We start from the raw sequence: 19,361 nt of genomic DNA on the forward strand, positions 1-19,361 counted from the left end.
ATGTGTTAGGCTAAGTCACGGCTGCCACCTGTGTTTGTTTACATAGTGGCGGTGGGAGAAGCTGAGCTGAAAGAAGCACAAAAAACCAAGCTGAAGGTCTGGCTGGACTTTTGGCCCCAAGTAAGTGGGCTCGTTGCCTGATGTACAGTACCAATTCACACACCGAGTCAAGGGATTTCAATTTCTTTTTTCTAGTCTGTACAAAGCGGGGAGCAGGGTGGTAACCCCCAAATGGCTAGCTCCCCGATCATCAAAACTTTACATTATTTATACCGTTCATCAAGCAAAGACATCAGCCTTCATTGGTTACAAGTTACATTAATTCCTTCATTATTTAATACTCAGTTTTCTGTTTGTCAAGTAATTCTCTTGCTTCTCATGTTAACTAGTTTGCATGGTCAGTCTCAACTTCCTTTTGGGTCTGGGGTTGGTGGTCAGTGAGTCAGTAGTTGTGATCTCCCTCTGCCAGAATTACTTTTCCCCTAGTTTTTATGGAACTCATTCCTTATGGAGAAGGTCCAGTAAGCTCATCTATCTTGTGGGGGTGCTTCCTTTTGAAGTTACTCTTTCAAAGGATTTCCAGGTGCTTAACGAAGCACTTAGCATGGCAAACAAAATACTTATATCTTGGATTAACCATTAACAACTCTTCTGTTTCAACTGTCTTAAAGTAAAACTTCTAACGATACATTTGATTTTATTAATTATTCCCTTAATCATTTGATGTTGGGGTGATTGTAACTGAAGGGTGAAGAATATGGTTCTTCACTGGGACCTTTGGGATACCACTGTGTGTTGGGGGTACTGGAATGATAGTGAACGTGCAGACCTGCGCAGAGACAGGCATAGATGATTATGGGAGTATGAAAGGGCTGATGTGATACATATTATGAAAAGATGCTACGGGATGACAAGATTGCCCTGGTCGAGCCACCATTGCTTCTTTCCCTCCTTCCCGCCTCTTCTTTGCAGGGTGGGCACTCAGTCTCCCTGGAGAGAGCAGATGCACCTCAACCAAGGCTGATGAGGTGCAGGGAAGCTGAGGTCCATCAAAAGCCATGTAGAAATCACTGCCACTGCCTAGAAGAGAGCCAGCCTTGCCCAGTGGCTGCTGTGCTCCCCTCCCCACTGAGGTGGGAAGGAAGGGAGGCTGAGAGAGGGGAGGATGGCAGGACCCTGTCAGCCCTGCATCACAGTGCGAATTCACTGGAGGTGTTTTCCTGCCTCTGCATAGCACCTCTCAGCCTGGGAGCTGGTGCCCTCCAGGGTGAAACACCTGGGCAAAGACAACAGGAACTTCAAACACAGGTATGTAAGAATGTTTGTGGGTGGTATTCACACTGACATACACTCACATATAGTCAAATCCTTTGCCCCCAGACTAGTCATTGTAAACCAGTCTTGGAGAGGCTAGGAGTGTGGCTCCTGACCCAGCTTGCTCAGTGGCAGGCACGAGGCCAAGGGAACTGCCACCATCTGACTGGGACTGCACACCGAGGTGACACCTCCGACGCAGGGGCAGGCAGGTCAGGGCTATTCTGGTGTCACGTTATCCCCATGCACAGCTTCTGCCTTTAAGCCCTAACCAGGCTTTTCTGAGAAACATGCACCTACATATTTAATACACCAGATAGTTTCAAACAGTTAATTTGTCAAGCACTGAATATACAGAGTAAGTCATAAAGGAAGAATGAAACTGATAAGAAATGATACAAAATATTTTCTGAGGCACTTCAGTTGCTTGGATCATGGTGATACAAACATCAGATTTATATATTCTAATGCAGGTATGTACAACCATACGCTGTTTCAGGTGCATTAGTTACTGGCTGCAGGACTCTACAGAGGACCTCTGTTAAATCCACATTAGAGGCAAAATAAAGAATTCACTTACACAACTAAAGCTTTCAGATATACCTTTATTTTAGTAATGTTTTCAATGATGAAATCTCATGTGGTAGACACATCTGTTGGTTGGTAGGTAAATTAAAACTCTTCTTGGGTGGTGATGCATGGCAAAGTCACACTTCCAACGTAATAAATGAAAACACGTCAGGGAGGAGTAGGAAGTCCATTACACAGAAGCTGAAAGGATGCAAGTTAAATGTGCTGATCTGATGCAGCCCATTTTAAAATTTGTCCGAGACTGATGGATAATGTCAAATGACACTGTGGCAAGCACTGGTTAGGCTGTAGCCCTACGGACATCATGCACTTTATCTTTAAAAACTGCATTTATCTTAAAACACTACCACTTCCTCCTTAAAAGCCACCGAGACTACTCGTGGGTGTGACTTTAATCACGTGTGTGCATATTGCAGATTAGGAACTCAGGTCTGTAAACCAAATTGTGCCAGCCATAGTTTGCTGTTCCCCCAGATTAACTACATTGCTTTCATGCTATTTATTTGTTATTTCGGCAGGAATCAAGCAGTTGTTCAGGTAGCTGAAAGAAAGGTACAGCCTACAGCTAGCAAAAGGTCCTGTTGGAGGGGGATTACCTTCATCTCGGTGACAGCCGTGCCGTGCAGTTCCCACGAGATCGGAGCATTGTTTTTGTGTTGAATTACATTTTGGTGTCAGTTAGCGAAGGCAGCTGGGAGGAACGATGGGGAGTTGGCGCAGAGCTGCCGCTGGGCACGGCGCGGGAGCGGGGAGCGGGCGCGCCCGGGGCTTGCACCGCCCGTGTCCCTGCACAGCCCCGCTGCGCGCTGCCGAGCCGCCTGTCACACGGGGAGCAACCAGCCGGGAGCCTCAAAGTACGTTTCCTTCCCCTTGTCACGCCCCCCCCCCCCCCCCCAACCTGGGGTGCCTGTGAACTTCGGGTCCGGGCTGCTCGTACCTCGCTGCGGGCCCGGGGACACCGGCAGCCCTGGGCGCCTGCCCGGTGCCTGCCTCGGCGGGGGGCGGGGGCCTGCGGCACCGCCGAGCCAGGCGCGGGACTGCGGCGTGGCCCTGCCGGGGGCGACTTGACCGGGCAGGCTGGGACGCAGACCCTGCGGTTTGGCGGGTTTGCCTTAAGGCAGAAAAATTAATATGACTAATTAAAAAAATAATCAGCGCTGTTCTGCCCGCCGAGCCCCCGCGCGCGCTCGCCGCCGCTCCCGCCTGACCGGAGGGCCGGGCCCAGGCGCCGGCAGCCCGCGGGGACGCCGCAGGCACCATCCGCGCCGCGGCCTCCACCCGGAGCCCCGCCTGCCCGCCGCGCCGCGCCGTGCCGTGCCGTGCCGGGCGGGGCCTGCCCGTGACCCGGGCGCAGACGCCGGCCGGCGCAGCCGGAAGCCCCGTGGGCGGGCGGCGGGGGCGGCCGCGGGAGCGGCGCTGCCCGCCGCGCTGCAGGAGCCGGGAGAGGCGGAGGCCGGCGGCGCCGCCGCCATGGGAGCGGAGCAGAGCGCGGAGGCCGAGAGCCGCCCGGGCGAGACCAGCGCCTCAGGTCTGTGCCCGCCGCGTCCCGAGGCGGGAGGGGGACGCCGGTCGGCTGTGGGCGGCCGGGAGGGAGGGGGCCGCGGCAGCGGGGCTCCCGGGGTGCCCGGGGAGGGGTGGCTCTGCGGCGGCCCGGCGCGGCGCCGAGGCGAGGGGCGGCGGCTGCTGCTGCGGGGAAGGGAGCGGCTGTCGCTGTGCGGGGCAGCAGCCGGCGGCGGCCCGGCCCTGCCTCAGGGAGGGCGGCGGGGGCAGAGCCGGCGGGGTGGGTGCACCCAGGGCCCGGGCCGGGGTTGTGGGGAGGGAGCGGGGTGCAGTGCCCGGGGTGCGGGGGTGTCCGTGGTGCAGGTGTTGCACGATCGGCTGTTCCCTGATTCTGAATAATTTCTGCTGAGCATACCGTGTTCCCAAGAGGGAGCGTGTGAAGGGAGCTCACAGTTCTTCAGTGATCTCCGTGATGTGTTTATACTGTAAAAAATGCGCCTGTGTGACGTTAAACATAGCAGCGTTTGGTTAGAATTGAGTTCTCATGGAGTCTGCTGACTGATTTTTTTTCATCACAAATCTTTGCAGCCTCTCCATCGCCAGCCAAGCAACGAGCAAAAATGGACGACATTGTGGTGGTAGCCCCAGGAACACAATCCTCCCGGCATGTCAGCAATGATCCAGATGTCATAAAACTGCAGGAAATTCCAACTTTCCAGCCCCTTTTGAAAGGTAAGTGATTGTCCTTCCTCTGCTTTAAAGGCCTTTCCCCTCTTGTTTTAAACCTTTCTTTCTTTTCTTCTGTTATAATTATTGCCGGCCTTCTGAACGGTGGGTGAACTGGTTTAGAGGGGTGCTAGTGATGTTCTCCACAGTGAAACCATTCTACTGTGAAGACACTACAGCTCCAAGCATGCCATCTTGCCCCTACCAGTATTGGTGAGAGATGCAATGCTACATTCTAATGTGTAATGGACCACAATCTCCAGTTTTGCTCTAGGCTCTTAAAAACACGTGTGTTACTCTGAGTCATAGCTATCAGTGCATGGGTTCAGTTGCTTGAAATCAAGGTACTTTGCAGGAGTTTCCAACCTAGAGCAGATTTTGCTCTCATTTGGGAAGGGGGCAGGGGAGTAGGCTGAGGCTTGCATGGGTCCTTAAGCCCTGTGTTGACAACATCTCTTTGTATCAGTGGACTTCTTAAATTCCCACCATGTCTTTTTTTCTTAGCTTCTTTTCCTCCCAGTCTTTTTTTCTTTTTTTTTTCTGCTGAACTCTTTCTTTGTTCCTTTTATTCTGTTCAAAGAGAAGTGAAGATTTAAATCAGAGTTGTCAAGCCTACAGTTTACCAAAAACTCTTTGTGTGTTTTGTGGCCTGGCTTCTAGTTGCCTCTTTTTTGTGGAGACTGTGCAGTGTCCTTCGTATCTGAAAGTCCCGTAGGAAGGGAGATGTCTGAGCAGCCTGCACAAATTGATTTGGTAATAGCGGCCTGCTCCTGGGCTCCTCTCCCTGGAACAGTGTGGGTCAGCAGACCTGTGTGAACGGGCTGTGTGGTGGACACTCAGTGAGCCTATGTTTTTTTTTTTAAATGCAAGGCCTATTGTGCATGTGTACATTGGCTGCAACACTTGGTCGTGCCTTGTTAGGCCTGCTATGACAGAGAGGAAGGAGCTCGGATGTTTAGCGCTCCCTGTTCCTGGAAGAAATTATGGGGTCTTGTACAGCTGAGAGTTTAGACACTACGGGTCTGAGTGTCACTGATTCATGCATGGCTGCTGAGAAGATACAGCAGCCACTTTGCCCTGTAGGCATCACTAGAGGTGATGTAATATACAACATCACTTTCTGGACAGAGACTCTTCACTTTTGTGGGTGTGTGTATCTACTGCATTAGGACCTGGAACGTGACTAGAACTTGGGGGTGCTATTGTATCCCATCGGGCCAAATATTTGGCGTTTTGTTGGGTACTGCTGGATAGGGGAGGCTAGATGTGCACAGCACTGATACTGTTTCCAGCAGAAGGAGCAGAAGGACAGGGAGGTCACTAAACTGGAGAAAAGCAAACATGGATATTTTTGGGGCGGGTGCTGCAGTTCCCCTTGACCAAGAAGGGTGTGCATGTGTGTGCGTGTTCTGCAGTCCCTTTTGATGAAGCAGAGTCTTAGTGTTGTGTGTTTTTTAAAATGTTACAGGAAGTGATTTAGAAACCTGTGTTTGATTTATTTCTGACGCTTTCAGTGCCATTTTAGAATGGATCGTAAGATTGCTGATGTTGGTGCAGTGTTCATGTCAGCAGCAGGCAGGATCATCACCTGTGAGCAGAATGTTCTTTGCCTGAGTCCTGCCTTATACAAAAGGCAGAACCGGGATCTTGCCAGTGGCAGTGTGGAATGTAAATGCTGGAACCCAAATCCATGAAAGAAATAAGGAAGTTTTAATGTGAGAGACCAAATTTAGAAGGTGCATTAACATCTGGCACCAAGGTTGTTGTGTACGTGTAAGAGTGCAATGACGAAGAGTTTCAGTTCCACCCAGCCTCGAACTGTGGTGAGCAAACTTCAGTTTCACAAGAGCTGTAGAAGTCTTGGGAAGCAGGATTGGTGATTGCTTTCAGAGGTGGTGTTCCTGTATGGGTGTTTGAGGTGCAAGGATACATCCACCTCTGCTTCAGGTGGGAAGTGAGAAAGAAGAGATAGCAGCAGCCATGTGGCTGAGATAGAAAGTTGCAAGGCACTACCTTAGCTGGCAGTCCAGGTCCTTTAACTTTTAAACATGCATGCGTTAAGTTGTTTGATGCGTAATCATCTTGGTCACTGAGTTGCTTTTTCTAGTCTTTGGACCTGAAGCTATGTATGTGTGATAGAACCCTTCTTTTCTATTTCCATCACTTGGCCTGCTAAGTTTCCCTCCGAGTCTGCAGAGATGTGGTGACATCTGGTGACTGCTGAAGAGTATTGCGCGCTTAATCACTTAGAAACAGCTTTTTCAGCCTCAAATAAATAATTGTCATTACTTGAGCAACAGGACTGGGATGCTTGTGTTCACCACAAAAAGCAGCATAGGCTGCTGAGTTGACTCTTGAGAGACCCCAGATCTGCCACAGGCCCACTCGAGAGGCTGTTCTGTTTTGGACTGGACTCTTACCTGTATTCTTCACATGCAGGATCATGTTCCTGGAATAGATGAAGAAGGATGCTATAGATTGTTGAGGAGCTAATTCTAAAAACTTGTGTTTTGTGACCTGCCAGCTTGGAGAGCTGAAGAGGTGAACTCATAGCTCTTGTGGGCTTCATTGTTCTTTCCAGTTTCTCCTTGGCCGAGCAAAGCCAAGGGGCTTTATTTTGCTTTTAAGTCTCAAAGGAAGCCTAATAGTTAAATTAATGGGCTGGGGAAGTACATGTTTGTGAAGGGGACTACATGTTCTTGAGAGGCAAAAGCACTAATCTCTCCTAGCTATATTGAGTTGAGCTTGTGATCAGTGAAGCTGGAGGTCTTTAGCGTTGTACGCTCTCACTTGGAAGAAAATGCCGGTGTAACGTCTGTTACATTTTCTGTACTAGGTTTTCCTTGACTTCTACAGCAAAAATTGCACCTCAGAGTTACAGCTATGACTGTGTAAGGTCCTTCTGAGTAATGTTTGCTGCCTTGTTGTGTCGTGGTTACTGAGTATGCATACTAAGCAGTGTTTGAGAGGTGAGCGTATAAGCATCTGCTGATTCCAGTGTTTGAACCTGTTGGACATAGCGGTTTGGGGTAAGTGCTGCTGTCTTGAAGTGGTTGTGTAGCATCTGCTATGGTGAGTCAAGGACTGCTGTGTCTCTTTTTAATGGCAGGGAGTATCTTCTCTGGTGCTTTATTCATGTGGACAGAACGGGGAGAGTCCTCCCTGTATGGTGGGGTTAAGAAAGCCTGTTATACTGCTATTTGTAAACAGCAAATCCCAATCCTACTCAAATTGAGAGGAGAAGAGAACAACTCTTAGGGTGTACACCTGGGAGTGAAGTGTCTGATTGTTGTTGTCCAGAAACTGTTTTATATTTGGTTACAGAGAGATTGTGTATGCGTACTTTTTTTTTTCCCTGAATGCAGAAAAAAACTTCTAGTAGAAATGGTAGCAGAGAACTTCACTGTTTGATGAAACAAGAGTTAATGTAAAAAAAAAAAAAAATATTTTTTTAAAGTGGGAGGAAAATTTATAATCTAGACTCCTGGGAGCAACAGAGAAAGTCTCCAGCCTTCTCCCTGGTGGCTAGTGTTCCTGTAGAGACCTCTTTATAAGTGATACAGAAATAAACGTGATGTGCTGTTTCTTTCCTTTGTGTGGCTTCCTGAGGATATTTGCATCAAAATGAAGCTTCTGTCTGTTCAGTGTCCCTGGGCCTTGCGGTCTGTTCATAGCATGAAGTCATTACCAGCTGTGTATAAAATCAGTCATCTTCTCTGAGTAATCCAAGATGGTGATAATTCCCGTGATATTTAATGTCAGGTTTGTCTCTGTTTTGGAAACTCAAGATACAAAAGGAAACAAAAGATGCAAAATACATTAAAGAAGCGGACTGGTCTGTAATGTTTGGTCTGTGATGGTGACCAAAAGATTTCCAAGCAGCAATCCTTCTTCCAGGTATGTATCTAAAATAGAAACTTGGAAGAAATGAAGTGTAGAACAGAATCACAGAATGGTTTGGGTTGGAAGCGACCTTTAAAGATCATTTAGTCCAACCCCCTTGCCCATGGCAGGGACATCTTTCACTAGACGAGGTTCATCAAAGTCCTGTCCAACTTGACCGTGAACACTCCTCATGATGAGGCATTCACAACTTCTCTGGGTACCCTGTTCCAGTGTCGTGCCACCCTCATCATAAAAAATAAAAATTAAAATTCTTCCTTATGTCTGATCTAAACCTGTCCTCTTTCCATTTAAAACCTTTGTCCCTCATCCTGTTGCTACAGGCCTTAGTAAAAACTCTCTGTTCTTCTTACAAGCTCTGTTTGTCCTTTGGAGGCTGTTTATTGAAATAAACATCTTCCGACGTACAGTTAGAATTCTGTACTGGTAGAGGGTCTTCAGCATGAAGAAGCAAAAGAAACAGAAGTTACTGTCTCATTGTGAAGACACTGTGTGAGCAGCAGAAGCTTCTTAATGTTGCTGTGCCTCCTTCCGTCCCCAGGGGATTTTGTGATTAGTTTGCTCTCCAATCTTGTTTCATGGTTCTTCTGGCCACCCTGGTGATATTGTGAGTGTCTGAGGTGTCCTGACTGGCTGACAAAAGCTGCCAGAAAGGCAGTGACTTTCTGCTTCTGCTGGGCAAGCTTCATCAGTTGTTAATTTTGAAGTGTGCCTCTTGTCATTTCCAAATCAGGTGATCAGTTCTGTTAACGTTATTGGGCTACTTGCGTCTATTGACAGACTTGCAGACTCTAACCTGGTTTTTCAAAAGGGAACATCTTAGCGAATGGTCTTTATACTTTATTGGGAGATGCCTCTGTAACATCTGAAAACGAAGGTGTTTTAGTAGCCCCATGGCTTGTATAGAAAATGGTAACTTTCAAGTTGCATTGTTTGGTTTGGTGCCAGGTTAAAAATGCAAGTAACATACAGGCATGGGAAGAGAAAATATTCTTGTTTTGGATACCAGTTCAAGAATGACTTTCAGTTTCTTGAATTTTGTGTTTGCTGCACAGTAGTTCATTGACAGCCCAGGCTGGCAACTTGTCCCTGTTGAAAAGGGGACTTACTCCGTGTTGTTTTTGTTTCTGGCCATGTAGGCATGTCCTCCCTGTCGCTCCGGCTCTGGTGTTTGATGGGCATTTTGGTAGAAGACATAGAAGGCTTATCTTTTATTGGTTGGTTCCATTGTGAGTGGAGTCAGTGGTTGGAGTTGGCTTGCAGAAGAGGTCAGCAACTATTAGAGTTGATGTCTCATAATTGACAGGAGCAGTGGTGAAGGAGGAGCCCAGGGCATTAGATCCCCTTTTCAGTAGCAACCTGTTAAATTGGCTCAAGGCTGGTGACTTCATTGCATCTTGATACTGTATTGGTAACGGCATTGAAAGAATTAGCTAATTCTGAGCACTCAAGTGTTGCCTGTTCTATCTGTGTCTAGTGATGGTATCATACAGAGGAGACTCTGGTGTAGGTTGTGAAGTTGCTGCTGGTAAAATGTGATTAAACAGCTTCTGGGATTGTGCCTGGGTTGTCTGGCCAAAACAATGGCTTCTGAAGACATCTCTTTACGGTGAGTCTGCATTTGGCTGGAAACTAGTTCTGCATGTGGGGCTTCTGTCTCAGCTGTGTGCTGCAGTTGTGCTTTGTTTCATCTTATTTTAATATTTTGGGCTTTTCCAAGGTGATGGACTCACTGCTGCTGCTTATACAGTCTTTTTCAAAATCTAATAGGAAGACAAATTCATTCCGAGATGGTAACTTAGATGCCTTATGAAAACTGCAGTCAGTGCTGTGTGCTGGGCAGATGCTCTCTGACTCTTCCTCAGCTGACAGCAAGTGCCATTTTGCTGCCTTTGGTTTGAAGGCATGTGCTGTGGTCTGCTGGGCTGCTCCCTGGGTGGCAGTGCTGCGGGGGGGACTGTCACCTTCCTCTCGGTGGGTCTTGTACTTTACGCTTAACCTGCAATGACAACAACACCTGCAGAACTTGAAACAAACTTTTGGTAACTAGTCCCCTGTAAATACTGGCAATTCTTTTGTGCTGCCATTTTCCTTGTCCTTTCCCTGTTTGGGGGAAGTGGTTGCCAATATGGTGGTAGCATCCATTGGAAGCGTAAGTGGTACCACAAGTTCACTGGATATGGGCTTGTGGTTATTTAGAGATAATTCAGCAGCACTGTCATGTGCTCAGAATTATCTACAGAGGAAATCTTAATTAAACTTTAAAAATCATTTTAATGCTGGATATTGAATTGTTGAAGCTGTTGCTGATGCCTGCTTGGCCTACTGCACAACAATGTGATGATACTGTTCTTTTTATTTAGTCTGTCTGACAGTCTTTGGTTTGTTGTGTGCAAGTTCCCTTGAGGGCCAGGAACACGTTTCTGTGGGTTAGGCAGCTGGGACGTGACTGGAGACCATGGCTTATGAACAGTTCAGGTATGGGTCATGTGCCGAGACTGCAGATCGCATCTGCCATCGTATGCAGCGTGTCTTCTGTCAGAAGAACTCCCAGCACTGAGGGAAATGAAATTAGTGAGGGGTTGCCGAGGCTCTTGGTTCAAGGCTCACCTGCATTCCCAGGCATATCCCGTGGGTGAGAGGTGGCTTCTCTGCAGACCTGTGGCAAGTTACTTGTGGTGCACTCCGTTCCTTTGTCTGTCAAACATATATGGTGTACATCTTGTGATATGGAGGATATTGCGTGCAGCTTGTTAGCATCCACTAGCCCAATATTAACTGGATTCTTGTCCTACAAATACTGCTGCTGTTTCTGGAAGAATAGCAAAGCATGGGAAGAGGTTGCTTGGTAAGGTTGCGGCATTTCTGTCCTTAATGCTTTTAAGGCCACGTTAAGCAAAGATCTGTCAGGTATGAATTAGAAGCAAATGAATACATTATTGTTAACCCAGTGAGATCTTTCCTTACTATGCCTCCCATTATCCATGTTTACTTTGCTTCATTATTTATCAAGAGAGGTATTTCACAAAGAAAAGGATGAGGCATTTACTCTAGAGAGGTTAGGGTTTACCTAGCAGAAGTGTAAGAAGGAAACCAAAGTTACATGGCAGAAAGAGTCTTGAAATATAGGTCCAGCATAAGGAGCGTCCTTTTTGTCTCAATATGGTTTAAAGTGAAAGGTTGGCAGTGGTATTTTTATTATAGCTGGTGCACATCTTCAGCGGAGAAGCATAGGGAGATGGTGGGAAATATCTTCTGTGACAGAGAACAGTGGTGAAAATTGTGTTGCCATACTGATGCTGTGCCAACCTTCAGTTGTCCTCCAGTTACAGCAGAATGTAAGCTTGTGTTGGGCAGCTTGAAAGGATTGTTTATACCTTTGTAGCTTTAAAAATGAGGTTACATTTCAGGCAGGAAAACTACTTGTCTGAAAAATAGCAATGTATTTCTCTTTCTGGCTTAGCGTATAGAAGAAGGATGGATATTTAGAGTTTATTGCCTTGAAAGCAGTAGATTTTGTCACATCTCACTGATTTCTGCCAACTGACTTGTGCTTTTCTTTCCCTTACCTCACTCTATACTACTACTTCCATTTATGATGTAGAGTTTAGCTAATAGCTAAATATTAGTGAATTTTGTTCCTATAATTCTCTACACTTTGCGATTCTTCAGCCTAATTCTGCCCCTATGCCTTACAAGGAGGATCTCCTTATTGCAACACTAACAGTACTGATGAGGGTATAGGGCTCTAACAGAATTTGCAGTGTCCAGGTTCGTTGGATGGACCTCATGCTTAGTGCTTATAACAAGGTCTGTGAAAATGAACGTGTTAGGCAGAAAGAAGTACCAAGAATGTTAATGTGAGTGTACATCTGCCTATTAGTTTCAGTGGTTGGTTGGGTTTGGGTGTGGGGTTTTTTTGGTTGGTTGTTTCTTGTTTGGTTTGGGGTTTTCTGGTGGTTTGGTTTTTTTTTTTTAGGCTTGTGGATGAGTATTCTGTATTACAGAGAGCTCTCTCTCCATTTTGGTTCTATGACTTGAAACAGCACCTGAAAATAGAGCCTAAGAGATGCCTTAGTTTTGAGGAAAGGAGCTTTCCTTTCAAAAGATATCTGGGGGAGAGGATGATGATGGTGGTGCTCTATTTCCGTGTATTCCTCAGTGTTTTGTTGACTACTTGGAGTCTTGGACTAAGTCAGTTTTGTGTGTGAGAGGATTTGAGTCTGCAATTAGGTGTCCAAACAATATGCTCAACACTAGTTGGGAGAGTATTAGGGACTGCGGATACTCAGTTGTCTGCCTTTTCCCCGCTGTACCTTTGCAAGTTGTTCTACGCTGTGTGGTGTAATTTGTGTATTAGCAGGTGAACAGAATGAGTGTGAGCATATGTACTTTGATGATCAGCCTGGCCTTCTCTTTCCTGGATGAGTACCATTGAGTTCCAGTTTCTGCTGAGCCTAATAGCTGTGACTCCTGTCTGTACCTCCTCAGCCATGTATGGCTCCTCCCCATCATCTTGCTGCATGTGAATTAAGATTTGGTGGTCATCACAAGTCGCCCGCAGATTCTCTTTCCTTTACCTTCACAGAGCTTCTGTGAGAGAGCTCTCCAGCTGGTCCGTATGGCTCTTGAGGTGCAGCTACCCTTTGGATACATTAGAAGATGCGCTTAGGAGAAAGTACCATGTGGTGAGGAGTTAACCATGTCCTGGCTTATAGATTTGCCACACGCTTTGATGAGGAGTACCTGCAATGTTGGCCACTGTAGCTTGAAATCACTATTAACTGGTTAAAGTAAAATGAAAATAATTACTTATAATATCCAAAATATATAGTGTAATTGGAAGTGTTTACGGAAGGTGCGATGTCTTTATGCCAAGAGGAGATTGCGAATCAGATACATCTGACCGATAAGGTATAGAAGCTAGTGTGCTCTACTGTAGTGTCGCCAATAAATCTTTCTAGAACAAGGATAAACATGATGGGAAAGCACTTGCAGAACATCTCTTTTTTATTATTTTTTTCTTTTTTTAGTTCTTGAAGAACTTTAGCATCTAAATGTGGATGCATTATCTTTTTCTTCTCCCTCTCTCCTTCACATTTCTATACTTTTGTTGTCTTGCTTGTAAGTTAAGACTTGCTCATAAGACTTGATTGAGACTGTGGCTGAAATACCAGTGAAATTTCTCTTGCTGCTTTCCTGTTTGATGTGTCTGTGGGTATCTTTCTCTCATGTATGTCTTTCTGCTGGAACCTGATGTTTGATATCAATGAAAAATGCATGCAAAGAAACATTCCTGTGAGAAATGTGAGTAGGATATATATACACATGAGTGTGTGTATGTGTATTTATAGAGATAGGTATTTGAAGGGATTCCTTTCCAAGACAGCTTCAGTAGGGAGAAACAGCAATATTGCAGCAGTTTTAATGAGTGGACTAAAGTCTGTAAATTAAGTTTCCCCTCTGTAGGCTGGGTGGCATTTGAGGAAGACAATGGGACCTAATGGAAACTCCCTCCTGGTACCGTTAGTTTGGTTCACTCTTTAGCTGGCCCCTGTGATACCTACTGCTCCTTTCACCTTTGCGGTATGCTTCCAGCCATTAATATAGGGAAGTATTTGCGTTTACTGGATAGGAACTGCTGTGTTATGTGTTGGACACTCAGATGCAGAGGAGTGAGAGGTTTGTGTCTGGGATGTGTCTGTCATGCAGGGACTGAAGCATCTGATGATCAGGGAAGGGATGGGACCTTGGAGTGGTGACTGTGACTGAGTTCCTGAGGGAAACTGACATGTGGACAGAAAATTTTAGTGTCTGGTTACTATGGCAATGATGTGTTCAGATGATGCACAGGAAAAGGCTGTGGATGCTGAAACAAAATACCTGACTTTTCATAATGAGAAATTCCTACTATCTCGGAGGAAATGGTGAATGGTAATTATGTATTTGAAACAGCACTTTAATGAGGAATCTCTCTGTGTTTAACAGATTTCTCTGTTATGATTATCAGTGGTCACTTCAGTTGTGGAGAAGTCTTACTTCCCTGTCTTCTGGTGTTGAAGATCTAAAATAGATTGTAAGAAGAAAATGAGTTAGACATGCCAAAGATCACTTTGTGGTTACCTGCAGGACAGGTCTGCCATTAGGAATCAGTGAGGCTGTCAATAGAAAGCAGGAAGGAAGTCTAAAATGCTTATGAACTATTCACTGCATCCTTACAATTCCCACCTCTGTCCTCAAAAATAACCCCAAACCAACCTGAAAGTAGTTTGGCCCAAAGTCCCTATTCTAGAGTCCTGTTGCTTGACATAATTTCTTCCAGGTGCCTTCCCAGCAAAGACCAGTGAGCTCTATACTTCCCAGTGGGCATGTGGCAGACTGACAGAAAGTATCAGTCAAGTGCACTATGTTGTTTAAGCCTCATTCCCCACCCAGTACTGAGCCAATATATGCCTTAACTTTGAACACTGTTCGCTTTAAAAGATATTTATGTATATGTGTGTGTGTGTGTGCATACACTATACGTACATGCTATATATAGTATGTATATACTATGCCTACAAAAGATGTATATATAGTATGTATTTTCTGTACATATAAATTGTACATGTATAGTTTACTACTTGTGATGCTGCTTGGCCCCCTGTTAATGTTATTTTGCTTGACTAGCAGCTGTTCCTGGAATGTTCATGTCTTGCTGCTAGACCAGCAGCAGTGTTGCAATGCATTGCTTTTGAAAAATGAATGTTTCTGATTGATCTTAGGCTTTATAGGAGTTAATAAGTTTATCCAAGTCCAGAAGATTATTTGGTTTTAGGACAGTCAATTTATTGAGGAAGACTGTGATTAACCAACAGGCACAGTGTAACTTATTACACCCTAAGTCCCAATTCTTGATTTTTTAAAATTTTTTTTTCCCCCTCTGTGGATGCTGATTCAGTTCCGTTGCTATCATCATGGTAAAGGATGAGATGATACTTCTGTATCTACTGCCTTTCTGCAGTTAACTGCACTTTCTAAAACATCACATCATTCACACATCACATCTACTCTTGGCTTTATTTCCCTACCCAGACACTGTTAGCAGAATAAAAAGTAGATTCCAGAAGTCATGTGTAGATAATGCCTCCCTTTTCTAATGAAGAGTTTGACTCACTAAAATTATGTAAAGATTAAAAGATTATTAAGGTAGAACTGAAAAAAAAGTCTGCTCAAGCCCTAAACCTTTATTATAAAAGCAGTCTGGTGGGAGCTTAGCCGTGTTCTCTCTGTGTGTGTAAGATGAGATTGAAAACCAAGCAATAATGCACAGGTCAGCAAGCTCATTGTTGTAAAGCCTTGATGTTTAGAATCAAATTTGATCTGTCTCTATTCCTTTCTTGGGGCAGCTTAACAAAAAGGAAAATAGGAGTTTTGTGGTTCATTTGTCTTGGAGAGTGAGGTTTGACATACTGAATTTTGTAATATTTCCTCTATTCTCCCTTGGTCATGGTGTGCATGGCTTAGTTGTCAGCACCCTTGCATACATAAACCAGAAGATGCGCAATTGCAGATTACACGTTGAATCCTGAGATGCAGGTGATCTGCTGGAGATACTGCTTTTCAATTTGCAACAGTAACAACATTTCTAGTAGTAATGTTTGGTAGGAAGTGAAATTGCTGCCTGTTGTAGTTGTGCATAAGCACCACTCTGCCAGTGTATTGTACAACTCAAACTTGGAAGCCTACATCATTCCGAGGTAGTGGTCGGAGAAGGGGCTATGTTAGTCAAGGAGAAGGGGCCAGAGCAGAGGTACACACTGTAAAGCAATGGTTTGTTTCAGTAACGGATGTTCAGGGTGAAATTGCGACTTTGAAGTTGAAGGCAAAGCTCCTGTTGGTTTGAGCAGAGTGAAGATTTTTGTTCCAAAATCATGTGCATTTCTGTATAGTTCAAGTTCAGATATTAGAGTGCTGAGGTTGATATTTGAAGTTCAACAGTAATACACATGTTCTGGAGACAGTGTGGAAAGTTGCTCAATAAGATCATTAGACTTGATATTCCCAACTCCCTCCCACCCTTAAGCTAGATCCACAAGGGTCTTTGTTGTTCAGAAGATGAGAATATCCTTAGAGGTTTTGTGCTTACCTGTTTGTTTATATGCTTTGTATTAAATAACCATGATCTAAAAACCATTTGTAGCTCAGAAGAAGGGATTGGAGACTGGGATCTGCACTTCTTTCACTCTACCTCTCCCCATTTTATTTATCCACCTCCCTCTTGGTTATTCTTTGGCCACTCATGTTGAGCTAAGGGGTTCCAGACAGCCTTTGGCATGAGAGAGGTGCTGCTGAGGTGCTACTCAGCCTTCATAAAACTGTGGTCATCCCTGGCATACTCTGTAGCAGGGTTGTAGTGCCTGGGGAGATTATTTTTTGGTGCGGTGGAGACTGTCTTCCAGCAATCTTAAGACACTTGAGAAGTTCTGAACATTGTGCTGCAGTAATGTGAGCACTTTTGTGGGCTGATGTCTTGGCTGCTTATGGAGTTCTTTGTTTGAGGTTTTCTTTTTGTGTGTTCGAGAGTGGTTGATTTCCCTGGGTACTTTTACCTCTGTTCCATGTGTCTAATTTCAGAGAAGACACATGATACGCCTTGGTTGGCCTTGATATGTTCATTAACCTGCACTGCATGACCTTTTGCGTATCTCCTGCCTGCCTGACTCTTGTATTAGAGATCCATTTTGAGTTGATTTGAATCACTGTATCCAGCATGTTTTTTCACGTGGTAAGGTGTTGAAGGGCAAAAGTAAGGGCACTTGCTGTTACAAGAGCTTTTTTGTTAGGAGTTAAGAGCAAACAGTAAAAATACTAGGCTGCTGTTTGAATTCTTTTGTGTGGTGGTGTTTTTTTTGCTTTCAGTATCTGGTGCATATAGAAATTAAACTCTTGAAATGGTAGGTAAGTCTGTTCTAATGCAGTGCAAATTGGGACTTTATGATCGCAAGCTGCAGTCCTGTAATTGATACGGTTGGGATATGCCATAGAAGCCACTTGTGTAACTTGCACAGACAGAAGCATCAGAGTTGCAAAGTGTAATTGGATGTTGCAGTAAAAGACCTGAGAAGCTCAGTCAATAAAAGTAGTTTCTTTCCACCGTGTGGTATCAGCCTTGCAGCGGTGTGTTGCACCCAAGGGAAGGGTACAGCAGCAGGTGGAGTACTGCCTTTGGCTGCGGCTGGGAGTCAAGGGGATGGCATCACAGGCTGCCGGTAAGTTTGCTGTGCGAGAGAAACCTGTACATTTCATGCCTGAGGAGTAATGGGGCGCAGGAGCAATCCTTCAGCTCAGCGCTGCAATGTTTTTGTTTTCTGATTTGCCGTTCTTCACCCCGTAATCCTTCGTTAATATGAATGTTGGGACTTGGGGAGCCTGCAGTGTAGGTGGCTGCCACAGGGTGTCACTGGAATACAGGAGGAGTAGTAGGTGTGATTGAAAAGGGCTGGAAATCTTGCTGGGAGCACCTTGGAAACTGCTTCCTCTTCAAGCTCTTTTCATTAACATTTGTGTTCTCTTTGCATTCCTCGTACCAAGTGACCAAGGTCTTGGTGGCCTTGCTGGCAAGCTGGGTTTCGTACCAGCTGGAGCAGGGAGCTGAGCCACATGGTGCTTAACTGAGAGGTGTCTACAGGCTGGAACAGTACCGAGTCTGTGAGGAGGAGACAGTGCAGAGATCTTCACCTGAAAGTATTTCAGAATCCTTTATGATCTTGAAAATTAAAAATTATGTGTGCCATTTATTTTCAGTTGCTGGTACTAGGGGTTTTCTAAGTGTGTATGGTAAGAAAATGAAAGTTTGGATCAGCAATAATTCAGAGGGAAGCATTTGAGATTCAGCTTGTGTCTGTGGCTATTGATCCTCACCTCAGTACACCATCTGAAAGATGGAGTTTAGTATCTTGGCAGCACTGTTTTTGTCATAGATGTGTTGAAGACTGAGGTGTTCTCATCCTGAGATACTAGTGCATAGTAAGTTTTTTCCCAGTGGCCCACTGTGCTGGGAAAAAAAAAGCGTAGGGAAGGGAACTGATGTGTCTAGAAAATGATTTCACCCCAACCCCAGCCCAGAAATGTTCAGCTCAACCAGGTGTTCCTTCAGGTTCATCACCAGCCCTACAAACCAGTGCTAACTGCACAACACAGTATAAACTGAGACCCTTTAGCTAGTGGATGGGGGGAGAGAGGTGAAACGAGAAGAGGGAAAGGGGAAGAATTTATGTCTCTATTAAGTGATGGCCTAAAATTCCAGACTTGTAGCCCGCCTTCCTAGTGTGCGGGGTACAGCTAATCTCATGTAAATGAACACGTTGAGGGAGAATCTTTTATTGATCAGATATGTCTATTCAGCTTAAAATCCAATGCTTTCCTAATTCCCAAGTTATTTCTTTAGAGAGGGACTGTGGAAGTAGAATGTCTTGAACCTTCACCTCTGTTGCCTTGGAAATGTCATTAAGATATCTTGTCTCCAGTCTATCATGCCAGTAAAAGCCCTTTGACTTTGCAAGGGAATTATGTGGTTCTCTTTTCATTAATGCATTAATGGGATGTGTGTACCAAAAGATCTAGACATCAACTGGAGGGTAACGTCCTGTTCCTTTGAGCACCCACACCACATATTTCCAAAGTGCTCCCTGGAAAGTGTGACCTTCTTGCGAATCAGGGCATTACAAGTCATAGTGATCAAGAGACTTCAAAAATCGTTATAACTTTCATCTGGCTGCGTTTCAGTGAGTAACCCCTCGCTTTTTGTTCATGTTGAGACCATGAAGATGGTGTGATGTTCTCTGACGAGCAGGGTTCTGTGGGACATATATGCTGTCCAAACCTTCCGGTGCTCGGGAAGGTGTGGGTGCTCACAGGAACTTTAGGCTATAGCTGATTTGCATGTAAGTGGTTTTTAAAAGTTAAAATGCCAATATAGGCAATCTTAATCCTTGCCTAAACTTGTTTTCAGTGAGACACTGTGCAAAATTGCTTGTGTGTGTTCTCTTCCCCCTGATCTTGCTGTTCAAAGTGAGATTGCTGGCAAGGCTTAGCACTCAGACTTTGGGTATAAAATTGCTGGAGTCTGAATTTCCTCATTTAAAATTCGTTGTTTCTGCAAACTCTTTCTAAAGTCACATGCCGGCTGTGAGGAATGGGAAGTCATGTTTCAAGTTAACCCAGAAGCAGAGTGCTGAGGAAAACCTTTCTCCTGATGAATCCCTTTCTTTTTCAGATATTACTTGGCTCAGACAAGTGAGCATCATCTCTTTTTACTAGGTTTTACTGTGTTATATTCTTATTGT

General features: G+C 45.1%; 1 protein-coding gene across 2 annotated transcripts in view; it reads left to right on the plus strand.

Annotated features, from left to right (window-relative positions):
- The first annotated feature begins 2,019 nt into the window (after nt 1-2,019).
- The window catches only part of BORCS5 (BLOC-1 related complex subunit 5), a 78,214-nt gene continuing 60,872 nt past the window's right edge, over nt 2,020-19,361 (plus strand). Inside the window, exons 1-2 of one of the 2 annotated variants that reach the window (XM_056341884.1) lie at nt 2,020-2,759; nt 3,994-4,137. In XM_056341884.1, coding sequence (XP_056197859.1) covers nt 2,609-2,759; nt 3,994-4,137 — 295 coding nt within the window. In that variant the 5' untranslated portion in view covers nt 2,020-2,608. Of the gene's footprint in view, nt 2,760-3,244; nt 3,434-3,993; nt 4,138-19,361 lie in introns of those variants that run through there. The other variant, XM_056341885.1, reaches the window with a different exon arrangement.

This window comes from Falco biarmicus, chromosome 5, assembly GCF_023638135.1.
Source record: "Falco biarmicus isolate bFalBia1 chromosome 5, bFalBia1.pri, whole genome shotgun sequence".
NCBI lineage: Eukaryota > Metazoa > Chordata > Aves > Falconiformes > Falconidae > Falco > Falco biarmicus.